The 13,368-nt window shown below is 27.1% G+C and overlaps 1 protein-coding gene across 1 annotated transcript; it reads right to left on the bottom strand.

Annotated features, from left to right (window-relative positions):
• Positions 1 to 9,582: 9,582 nt before the first annotated feature.
• Positions 9,583 to 12,822, bottom strand: LOC108485847 (uncharacterized). Its single transcript, XM_017789698.2, has 4 exons — positions 12,746 to 12,822; positions 11,000 to 11,846; positions 10,752 to 10,910; positions 9,583 to 10,045 (listed from the first exon to the last, which is right to left on the bottom strand). Exons 1-4 carry the CDS (start codon positions 12,751 to 12,753, stop codon positions 9,821 to 9,823), a joined length of 1,239 nt encoding a protein of 412 aa, XP_017645187.1. The 5' UTR covers positions 12,754 to 12,822; the 3' UTR covers positions 9,583 to 9,820.
• Between the last annotated feature and the right edge of the window lie 546 nt (positions 12,823 to 13,368).

The raw sequence follows: 13,368 nt of genomic DNA, 5'->3' as shown, positions 1-13,368 counted from the left end.
AAAGGAAATTGCGTAGAACATCATAAATATAAGTCCAACGCAATTGCGTATGGTTTTGATTTCTATAATAATAAATTCAAACTCTTAAAATTTATATATTTTGTAAATTTGATTTTAATTTTATTAATTTTTTAGAATTAAAGTTAAAATGATAAAATATATAAACACTAAAAACTAAATTTATTATTATACCAATCAAAATTATTACAATTGATGAAAGACATTAACATCAATTAAATTACTCTATTTTTGTTTAGATGAACTAATTTACTTTTTTTCAAAATAAAAACAAAACAAAAACAAATCAAATATATTTATATATATAATATAACAAGATACACATATTATAATTTCAACAAGTGGAGCATCATGTTTTCTTATATAATTTATATTTTTTTAAAAATTTTTTAAAATTTTTATTATCCATTAAATTATAAAATTTTATGTTTAAAATAATTAATTAATTAGATAAACATTAAATATATATTAAATATATTATATTACTAAAAAATTAGTATAATGCGAATAAATTAATAAAATGAATATTTTATACCAATAATCTGAATAGCAGTTCGATTTCTCTAATAAAATTTTACTAATATAGCATTTATGAACTAAAATTTAATACGATTATAAATTAAAATTTATAACATATTATTTACTAAAATTTTAGTATAATTTTATTAAAATATGTTTATATATCCATGCACATTTAGTTTGTATTTATTAACAAAGATATTATCATTTACATATTTAATAATATGTTATGCTATAAATATTAAAATATATGTTTAATATGAATATTTAGATTTTCAATTTAGTATATTAATAAGTATAAAATATTAAAATTTAATAAATATTTTACTAATTATTAGTAATTACTACCCGTGAATATATATTATGTATTTTAATATATTATATTCATATGCATAAATTATTTATATTTATTTTAATATATCTATTAAATGATCAGCCACAGCATATGATTTAGTATAAAATAATTTAAAATATTTTTAATTTAATAATTTTGAATATATATTATATTACTTGATAAATTAGTATTCGCCTCCTTAAAACTATTAAATAATATGAATAATTCGAATTATACAAATAATTTATTGTATTTATAAATAATCTTTGTAATAAATTAACTAAGTATAATATATTTAATTAGCTAAGCAAGTGATAATCTCTCTTTTTATATTTAATTTTATAAGTTTTTATTTACATTTCGAAAATCACATTTAAGTTTAAAAATTTAAAACAGTGCTGAAAATTTTATTAGATAATAATTTTAAATATTAAGTTATTATAATAATAAATAATATGTTATAATTTTAATTAGATAATCGAAAATTTAAAATTTAGATAAAAATTAATTAAATAATTATCTATTTGGTTTAGCTTAAATATTTATTTATATATTTTCTATAAAATTATTTTTCAAATTTAGTTAAATATTTAATTAAATAAAAATTTATTTGAATCTTTTTTTTTTACCTTTGAAATAATATCCTTTACATTCTTTTAAGATAAATTTTTTAACATTAATTATAATTTACTTTCAATAATCATAAATCTATTAAAATTATAGTTTGAAATTTAAATCATAATTATCTTTAAATTTTAATTACCTACCAATAATTTTATAAATACCAGAGTAACAACTTAAGCGTAATTTTATAAATAGCTCACATAGCTTGCAATAGAGGTGTTCATGGGTCGAGCCTAGCTAAAAATTTAGGTTTGTTTGTTAGGCCCAAGCCCGGCCCAGATAAAAATACTAAAATTAGGGTCCGGCCTAACCATATTAATTTTTATATTATTTTTAAATATATGTATACTTAAATAACACTAAGATAGATACAATTTAACAAGCACATGCCTCTAAAATAATAACAAAATTAACAATAAAATAAAATTTATACAATATCCAAATAATAATAACATAATAGTAACAACATAATCATAAAATAGTAGCAAAATAGAGAGAAAAAAAAAGAAAATAACATTAAAAAACAAAACAAAAAGTAGATTTTTTTTTTATTCTTTAATGAATTTAAGTCAGGCTAAAAATGCTTTACTCGAAGCCTGATCCTTTTTAAACAGACTTTATTTTTTTGTCCAAACTTATTTTTGGGGCCTTATTTTTATCTGAATCCTCCTACATTTTGGGCAGGGTAGCTTGCAACGAAAATTACAATTTCAAATATCACTCAAATTATCATTGTCTTATAAATGGTTTACGTTGTGTTTCTTTCACAATATTAGTGGTGAAGCTAACCAAGCGACACATTCACTCTCTCAGTATGGGTTACTTGCAAGTCCTGCGCAAATTTGGGTTGAAGAGATGCCACCATATGCCTTTTTCAATACCTATAGGTGGATAAGTTAAATATTTTAATCGGTTGGGGTGTTTCATGTGGATTGGGATTTTTAGGCCTCTTGATAGTAGATTTGATGATCATTTCTTCTTGGGTTTTGTTTTGCTTGCCTATCTATCTTTCTTTTCTAATTGGGAAGATTTTAGATTAATTTATGACTACCGCTCATTTTCTTAAATGAAAATAAATTAATTTGAAACTTTTAAATATGTATAACTCTTAAGTAAAAAAATATATATATATATATTAATTACGTATTTCTAAAATAATTTTAAAATAAAATATTTGTGACCCATTTTAGAATACTTTAATAAAAATATTATTTTGACAAAATTAAAAAACTTTATTATTATTTAAAAATACATGATAAGGTGAAAACACACTAATATTTATTACAAAGTTGAAAATGAATAATTTCATCTACCATTCAATTGATGTAATTTATTGGAAAATATTAAAATATATTTGAAAATAACAAGATAATAATAATAATAATAAGTAACAATTTTTATTGGATAAGGATGAGAGGAAATGATATAAAATTTTATGCTTAGAAAATGAAAATGAAAATGAAATCACAAAAGAAAAATTAGAAGTAAAAGTAAAAGAGTAATTAATCAAAATAATAAAATATAATTGGAGATAACAAACTGTGCCCAACTTAGCTATTCACGCGGGAATGAGAATTTTTTTTGAGTTATCTTCATATTTGGTCCCTCAACTTTTGTTAGACTTATAATTTAACTCTAATTTGTTTTAAATTGTTTCGATTTAGTGTAAAGTTTGTCTTCTTAATTTACAGAAATTAAGGAATATTGATTCCAATTTGAACTCATTATAAGGATTATAATAAGTATAAATTTTACTTATAATAAGTATAAATTTTACTTATAATAAATTTTAAATATACATATATATATATTTAATTTTCATTGAAATACTTTTTAGCTTATAATTGGTATAAAATTTTACTTACATTAATTTTTAAAATAATTATAACTCTTTAAAACATATTAAATAAAAAATAAAAATATTATACAAAGTTCATAATTCATTAGTTGTAAAATTTAAAATTTTAAATAAAATTTATACAATTTTAATTAATACATACAATTAACTTGTGCATCATACGAATAAGAAAATTAATATTATAATAAATTCAAACAACCAAAAATAATGGGGAAGAGATGAACACCCCAAAAAAAAAGGTTGATTACATTACAATTTACAATGGCATAATGATTCATTTAGCCTTCTAACTTTATAAAAAAATTATTTTAACCTTTAAACTTGTATTATTTGTCAAATCACCCTAAAATAAATGAAAAAGTTAGCTGATAATGCTCTAGAATAACGTATTTTTATGTATTAATCATGTGTTTATTCTGGGCTTCATCCTACAAATTTAAGCTATTTATGTCTTTTTATCGATTAGAGACTGATTTGGAGGCAAAAGTAAAATTAAGGGACAAAAGTGCGAATTTGGAGACACAATGGGCTGATATGCGACACAGGAAAAAGATTGTGCCAAAAGTGAGAGCATAGAAGATACAAGGACTAAAAATGCAAAAAGAAGAGATTTTATTTTATAAGACTTCATTTTATTTATATTAGGATAATTAATATTAAGATAATTATTAGAATTATTTAATTTTAGGATTTTATTTTAATTATCTTTATTTATCTTTAATTAAATGTATTTATCTTTTTAGAATTTAAGTTAAATTAGACTATCGCCCTAGCACTATAAATAGGAGTGAAGTGAATCTATTTTGAGTGTTCATCTTTTTCTGTAAACACTTTCCCCCTAAAAGTCTAGGCTTTTATTTCTTCATATTTTCTTTGAATAAAATTCCCTTTTTCATTTTTATATTTATTTTCTTTTCCACCATTATCATGAGCCACTAAAACCTATCTAGCCGAAGGTTATTAATATTCCCCAAAAAGGGTTCTTGAGGCCTAGTATAACACCCCCTAACCCCAAACCGTCGTCGGAACAGGGCTACGAGACATTACCGGATATATCAGACAACTTATGGATATTTTACAATTATTATAACATTCATAGTATAATTGAAGAATTATGTCCCTATAATGGACTTTCGAAGCCCAACACAAGTATTAAAGTGGAATGAAACGGGACTTGTTCGAGTATTCAAGGAAATATATATATATTTTTTTTACAAAAATTTCGACAGCATTTCTTCTTAATTTTTACATAAAACCACCTGCAAATTCAAACAAAAAACCACCTAATCCAAAACCAATGGCACAATAAAAAACAATTTAAACCTAAATATATCTAAATCATAACCAATTCATTAACATAGTCATTTAATAACTAAACATTTATAATATTAATCCAAATTAACTAATAACTTCATTCATTTTTTTCATTCCAACTTATACCAAATTATATAATATAATATTTACCATTTTATCAAACTAATAACAAATATGGTATACCATTCTTATAACTAACTTTACAAGTATATCTATATAACTTATAAATCACCTAGTACATGCCACTTTCAATTAAGAAAGAAAACATCACCCAAAATTTCTGGAGTCGGGATCGTTCAGATCTTTGGACCGAGATGCAGACTCCTATTAACTGCATGACGAAACAACCATACTTGAGTATTCCGTACTCAGTGGTATTACCATAATTCAAATTATAATAGCAATAAAGAATTTTAATTACCGGACATGTAACTATCTAATTTCACAAATATCAATTCATTCTTAAACTTTCATTAATTAATAATAACGATACAATTTTTATCTATTCTTCAGTTTCCATCACATATTACATGTAACAATTTCAATCACTACATGAACATTAAGTTCATGCCTTTCATTTTCAATATTAATTTCAATCCACTATTCAACTTTTTCGTTTCTTTCAATATTTCAATAATATAATCAATCAATTTATTTTAAATTTCTCATCTTAGATATTCACCCTATTAACAAATCCGGACTTTGACAGATACACGGATTCCAACCCAACACACCATTACGGCACATTGTGCCTAAAACGGTACATAGTACCTGATCAGTATACGACACATAAAGTGCTTAAAACGACACACGAGGTGCCTGATACGACACACGAGGTGCCTGATACGACACACGAGGTGCCTGAAATACGACACATAAAGTGCCTGATCAATAAAGCCGGCAAATCCCGTACACTTCCATATCCTATGGCATGCCAATTATATCCGACTCAGCCCGACTAGTTAATAGGGTATTTCTATTCTCAATTCACTTTCATTTCCATTCCAAGATTACTTTTCAATTAAAACTTTCACATTCAAATCAATTTACACTTCAATTATACATACACATTCACCATTCAATTGAATTCTCATTCAACTCAAATATCAATACTTACCTTATAATTCACTTATTAAATATAGAATTGATATAAAACATTTAATAAAAAGTAATTTGAATTATAGTAATACAAACCGTGAATTTCTCGTTTTAATCCTCGATAGCTTTCTCCTTTCCTTTGTGCGCCGATGTCTTGGGTTCTTTGTTAACTACGAAAATAATAATAATTTATAATCATCAATATAACACAATTCAATTTAATCCATGAGCCTAAACATGCAAATTTAACCATTTTTAATGTATATATATAATTTCACCATTAAGCTGTCTACTTGAGTCATTGTTACTAAATTATTTATATCTTGAGCTACGAAACTCCAAATTAATATCCATAAATTTTCCTTAAAACTAGACTCATATATCTTCTCACCATAAGATTTTCAGAATTTTTGGTCTAGCCAATTAGTACAGTTTATTCATTAAATACTCCCCTATTATTTCATTTGACAGTTCTGACCTCTCTCTACTAAAAATAAATTATCTCATTGTACAGAACTCGAATGAGGTTCTTGTTTACTTATTTTGAAACTATATTCATTAAGGAGTTCACACATATAAATTACACTCCATAATAATTTTTGTACAATTTATAATGATTTTCCAAAGTTAAAACAGGGCATCTCGAAATCACCCCAAACCAGTCTTACAAAATTTCAAATATCTCTTGATTCATCAATTCATTGCTTACAATATTTATACTATAAGAAACTAGACTCAATAAGCTTTAATTACATATTTTGTTCATCCTCTAGTTCAATTTATACAATTTTTAGTGAATTTTCAAAGTCAGACCATTGCTACTTCCCAAAACTGTTTTGATGTAAAATGTTAATAACCAAATTTATAACACCAATTCACACCTTATGTCTATTCAAATTTCATTTAAACTCAAATTTAACTATTAAATTTTCAACATATTTTCTTAATTCCGAAATTTTCCTCAATTTAGTCCCTAAAACACAAAACTTATAGCTTACTTTGCAATTCGATCCTTATATCTATTTTAACTTGAATTTCATTCAATTAAACCCCTATTTCATTTTTTTTTATTCAACATGAACAATATTTAGAATTCTAATAACTTTCAAAATATTAATTTAATTTCATCAAAACTTTGTTCTAAAGCTTTTAAAACATTAAAATTAAATAAAAGGGCTAAATTAACTTACCTATTAAACTTTCAAACCTTCAAACCCTAATTCTCCCTTTTTCTTTTCTTTCTTCTTTCTTTCTTTCCTTCCCCTGCTTTTCGTTTGCCTATTCTGTTTCTTTTCTTTGTTCTTTACTTTATTTTCTTTCTTTTATTTGTTTTAGTTGCTAATAATATATTATAATTTAATTTAATCAATCAATAACAAATATCTAAGAAAAGCCTTAGATTTTTTTTTACAGTTTATGCCGCCTCATCTATGCTAATTGGTAAAATTGCTAGTTTGGTCCTTTTTATTTTCTATTGATCTATAATTGAACCTTTGCCCTTTATTCAATTTAGTCATTTTTACTAATTACTCTAAATTGAGCTAAATTCACCTAATTTAAACCTAATTAAACACATCGCTAGACTCATAAATATTTCTAGTAATTATTTCGAACTCGATTTACTAAGACGGAGGCCCGATAATGTACTTTTTCCGGTGCCTGTGAATTTTGGATCATTACACCTAGAATCCTTACTTAGCCTTCTCGCCAAGTATTCATCGTTTCTTCGCACTACGGCTGACGCTTTAGTCCATGGCCCTTAAGAAGTAAGCTTTTCAACATATGCAAAGGCGGCCGCTTTGTATGTTTTAGAAGGATTGCACAGTCGGTTCGTTAACTTACTGCGTCAGAGGTTGGCGAGCCAAAGAGACAAAATGGCGTGGGATTCGCCATTGAGAAGCGTTGATCTAGCATAAGTTACTGGCTAGAATCAGGTTCCCTAAAAATCGTAAGTCTAATCTTTGGAGCTGGTGCTCGTAGGCGTCTTCTTCCATTATAACTGACTTACTTGAGTTGAGAAGAGTTATTTAAAAGCCGAGGATTGAACCCAAGGCGGAATGAGACAACTGGAGGCTGAAATCTACCAATAAGAATTTCTTTTCCTTTAACTCTCTTTATTATTTTTATTATTTTTGTAATCATAATTTCAGTCAACTTTAAATTCTGTTTTTATTTCCAGATTCTTAATTCTATTTTTTATTTTTCAGGAACGCAGGTTTTCTTGGCCAAGAAATTGTCCAGGATTTCAAGAAACGAGCATTTGTACAATCTGGTCCCTGAGGATTTGACCCTACTTCCCCTTTACTATTATTTTTACTATTAATTTTACTAGTTTACAGGGAATAGGATATTTTTTGTGCTCTCAACGACCGCATCATTAGCGTTGGTTAACTTTGCTGGTGTGGCATTCACATGGCAGTCCACGTGTATGCCATGTTAGCAAAGTTAACAAACGTTAATTTTTTCATCAACTTTAGTGTGATTTGACAAATAGTGTAAGCTTAAGAGCTAAAAGAAGTGAAAATTAAATGAAGGGCTAAAATGACTTTTTTTTATAAAGTTAGATGGTCAAATAAATGATTATGTATAAAATAAACCCTCTTTATAAAAGCTGTATTATTTGAAGGGTTTTTTGTATCTTTTAATTATATGATAAAATAAAATATATATACATAATAAGATTTAAACATGTATGTTTTTTTCTTCACAATTTCTATAATTTACCATTCAAATCAAAGCATTATTTGTTATTCATATCAATTTAATTATTCACATTAGCGTTATATCTATAATTCTATTTATAATTATTTTTATATATTACATTTATGTGTATTGATTCATTTATATTTCGTATAATTTATCATGATTCAATTAAATGTTGATGGTGCGTGAAAAGAAAATACAGCTATGGCCGCTTGTGGGGGAGTTATTTGAGATTGAAATGGAAAGTGGATTATTAATTTTTCTAGACTGATTGGCTCTTGCTCGGCGTTTAAAGTAGAAGTCTAAGGTGTTGTTGAAGGACTTTAGATTGCCTGGAGGATTGGAGATCGAAAAATTATTTTGGAAATTCATAGTATGGAGGTTGCTACCATGTTGTCTAGTAGTGCTAAGCCTGATGATCATCGGTTGTGTAGGGAGGCTCACAAGTATATGAATAAGGAATGGAGGTGATTACTCAACATACCTATAGAGAAGGTAATAAGCTCGCCGATGGATTAGCTTCAATGGCTTGGGATCAACCACTACAATGTTCTGTCTTTTAATATCCACCAGACATAATTCGTAGCTTACTAAATGCAGATGTAAATGGAGTTGTGACATCAAGATTAATGGTTGACTAGCCACTATTTTATGCTCTTTCTTATTAATAAAAAAAAAAGTGTTTAAGAGCTTTATATTTGGCATTCACGTTGAAGTCTTGGTAATGAAATCTCCTCCCACAAATTTGTAACGAATTAAAAAAGGTAAAATTGAATAGTTGAATGATCATTTTGTAATTTTTCATAGTTAGATGATAAAAAGGAAATTTATTATTAATTGAATTACCACTTTATAACTTTTCATAATTGAATGATTAAAAAAAATTACTAATTTGTCACTGAAACTACCACTAATGTTGGCAAAAAAAAAAAAAAGGAAGTCAGATGTTAAACACTATTATTTAAAATTCATGTCACTGTCAAAGGTGCCAAAAATGCCTTAGTTCATGAATTTTATATGAAGCAGTTGGTATTTGATTTTGTCCTTTCTTTTCTTTTAATTAAGATGACTTTATCTATATTTTACAATTTTCGTAAGCAACATATATTAGACATTATATAAGTATATAATCCTCTAAATAATATATAAGCCTTTCACAAATTTAAGCCATTCACAAATTTGAAACATTCAAACAACTTTACACTACAACCAAGAGTTACATTATTCATGCCTATGTATCACTACAACCAAGAGTTACATTATTCATGCGTATGTATCACTAATTTCACAAACAAAATTATTGGAATTCATATATTTTTAATAACAAAATTACTTGAGCAATGGCTCATTGACTAAGCCAATGTCTCGGCCACCAATATGTAGAATAGCCCCATAACTCCAGTATGCTGTTTGATACTACTGTAATTAGACTCTAAAATTAGAGTCTCCCCTTTTGATATTTTCTTAGTTCCTGGTTTAGGGTAGCAGGTCGACATTCCCACGATATAACCATTTTCGTTTCCAGCTTCTTCTCCTGTCCCGTAAATCGGCATCGAAGAGCATAAACTCCGGCCGTCCTAAAATCATTGTACGAAAACATGCACATCACGACATTAGAAGAAGACATTATATTACTAAAATTCACTAGATGATCGCATTGGACTAAAGTTGTTAATTTTTTACTTTACTTGATTAACTCGAATCTAAACCTAATTTAACTTAATTTAATAATTAAAAGTCAGTAACTTTAACTTGAAATGACTCAAATCATAAATTATCTAAATTTGGGATAATTTAAACTTGAAATAATCTAAATTAAGTGTCAAGCCCGAATGAAAAAAAATTCAAAATGATCCAAACCTAAAATGACATAACCCGAAAAACCTTGAATGACCAAAACTTTAAATGACCCCCCAAAAAATAACCTAAAATTATCTTAAGTGTTAAACCTAATACCAAATTGAAATAACATGAACTAAATGTCAAAATTGAATGATTGAACTAGAAATGACTCAGCCCAACAAAACTCAAATGACCCAAATTCAAAGCTGACTCTAATTATATTTGATCCAAATTCAAAAGAATTCAAACTAGAATTAACCTAAATCTAAAATAATCTATTAAATTGAAGCAAAATCAACCTATCTTATTAAATTTATAGATATGCATTGAACACATAAATTGCTTTTTAAGTACCATGTTAACATTCTTATAAAATTTATGGGAATTGACCATTGTATTTTGGATAATTTATGCATATGCATGCAAAAGGAATTTCATTACCTTCCCATAGAGAGCAGAACCAGTGCCGCCCGCATGCTGGTGTGCAACACCATATACCAAATAACCACCAAATGGCATGTCGAGACTAACGCTTTCGGCGTCAATGCATTTGTCGTTTTCCGATCCCGTGGCACGACAAGATTCAACTTGATACTCCACCTGCATAATTGTATTCATCACCATCATAATCAAGAATAAATTTGATTTCACGAAAAAAAATTGTTATATCAAATAAACATTTTAATTACCTGGCAATTGTGTTCTGAATTAATCCCAGTTGAATTACGAGATCTCTTCCAAATATCAGAAACATCGAATATATAAACATTCACCGGTACAATCAAGCTATTCATATCGACCCATTTCACGGTGTATTGAAGGTAAAGGGTTCTTTCGATGCCAATAAACCCATCTTTCAACCTACATTTTGTGCCATCATAGCAACATAATAGTCCCCCATCATAATTTGGGCTCAAAGGTGTTCCATTTTCCTCCTTGGTAACATTATACAAATTGCACCGACATTCGGTACATCCCATCCTATCTTCCACTCCCCTTGTATCGATAGCATGGACGTTCAACCCCCATGTTTCTACAAACCCTGATGGAATCTTAGTAGGGCTACCGATTTCTATCCCATAAGGATCAGGGATATGAGTCTTAGTTCTTCGTGTCTCGGAACCGAGACCAAAAAATTGATCAAGTGCTCCATCTTGACATATTCCGCTATTTCTCCCAGAAATATAATCCGAACTGTTGAGCTTTGAAATGTCTTGATTTTCCAAACCTTTACGTACATAGAATTTAAGAACTAGCCAATGATGCAAGTAAGTATCATACAATGGAACTGGATTCCCACTTTCATCAATAATCTCAGCATCGAAACTTTTCAAGGCAATATGACCTCTCGGAAAATCGATATTCGAAAAAAGTTTATTCGCTACCGATCCCGGCCCGAGCACGATCTGAGGTGATCGGAAAACGCCAGTTTTTACCTTATGTTGTTTACTCCGAGAGGCTTGTGAAAATGGTAGAGCTGAAATTAACAAAATTGCAACAAAAAGTAACCATCCAAGATTGAAAGTCTTCATTTCCCTGTCAAATCAATATCTTGAGTTAAAACATATAATCCCTAGTTAAATATTTCAATGGAGCCAAATTTTATAAAATTATATAAAATAAGAAAAATTGTTAGTGTTATTGTATGAAATGAACCAAAAGGGTCATTTGAATATTCACCTTTTTTGCCAAATTATTTTCATAGTCATCAAGTATGATTTTGAAGGCCAAATGCAACAAGTATAAATTTGAAATCATAAATATATAATATACATACGAAAAAACAGAAGAAGCAAATTTTCAAAAACTGACCCTTCATGGTGCATTATACATAATAAATATATAAATAAATTGTTGAATGCTTTATTTAAGAAAAAGGTAAATTATATTAATATTCATTTAATTATGTTTTTCTTTCTAATCCGATTATGAAAAGTTATAAAATAATCATTCAATTATTAGTAAGTTTCTTTTTAGTCACTAAATTATAAAAATTACAAAATAGTTATTCAACTATTCAATTGTCTTTTTGTCACCTAAATATTTTTGTATTTTTTTTGTTTTTGCTTTTTTTAGAACAATCTCATTATAGGTTCTAATTATATTATTCTTTTTGATATAATGCCTAGAACTGCGCATATATCTTCCTCAATCTATAAATAGTAGGACAATGCATTCCAGCGTACTCAAACCTACATCCTCTTGCATTGATAACAATATTCATGCCAACCAAATTAAGACTCAATCGGGCTTGTGTTTCCATTTTTACTAAAAGAAAAAATCAAGTACTAAAAGAACTTGAATTCGATTTGATTAATAACTCGAATCCAACTAAATTACTACTTGATCGAATTCATTTTTTTCGACAGGAAACAAAAATGAAAGCGACTAGAATCGAACTGAAAAAATCAGAAGGAAAAAGAAAAGCAACGTACCTCAACATTTTGAGATTATTTTCTTCACCAACTAATGCTTGCTATATTTCAACGTTGAAGTTGATCAAATATCCTGAGTTTTAGTTCAATATATATACATACACATTTTAATTAATTAATTAATTAATTAGAGATAGTGACAGGGTAGCATATGAGACTTGGCTTCCTGTTTTTGACTTTTCTCAAGTGTATTTTGATGCTAATATTTTAAAGCAAATTTCACATTAAAGAAAACCCTTCAAAAGTGGCTGCTGCCGAGGTAACTTGCTCAGCAAGCAACAGAGTCTTACTATTTTGACTTTTCTATATAAGTATATTCCGCCTGAACCGTTTGAACCTGAAAAAGGTCTATCTTGGGTTTCAATCACTGTACTCTTTCAATTTTTAAAATTTAATCTCTGGATTTTTCAAATATTCAACTCTTCTACTTATTTGATTTAAAAAATAAACTTCAATTGAAAAGGGTGAAAATGGACTTGTATTAAGACACATTATCAATAAATTAATAAATAATTTTATAAAATCATTAAAAGTAAATATAATCATTATTTTCTTTAACAAGTAGCATCTTAAGATTCATTGATAATATATAAATCAAATAAATAATCTATATTAGCAAATTT

Source organism: Gossypium arboreum, chromosome 7, assembly GCF_025698485.1.
Source record: "Gossypium arboreum isolate Shixiya-1 chromosome 7, ASM2569848v2, whole genome shotgun sequence".
Classification (NCBI taxonomy): domain Eukaryota; kingdom Viridiplantae; phylum Streptophyta; class Magnoliopsida; order Malvales; family Malvaceae; genus Gossypium; species Gossypium arboreum.
The sequence above is the reverse complement of the archived record's forward strand: the minus strand, read 5'-3'. Positions and strand labels throughout refer to the sequence as shown.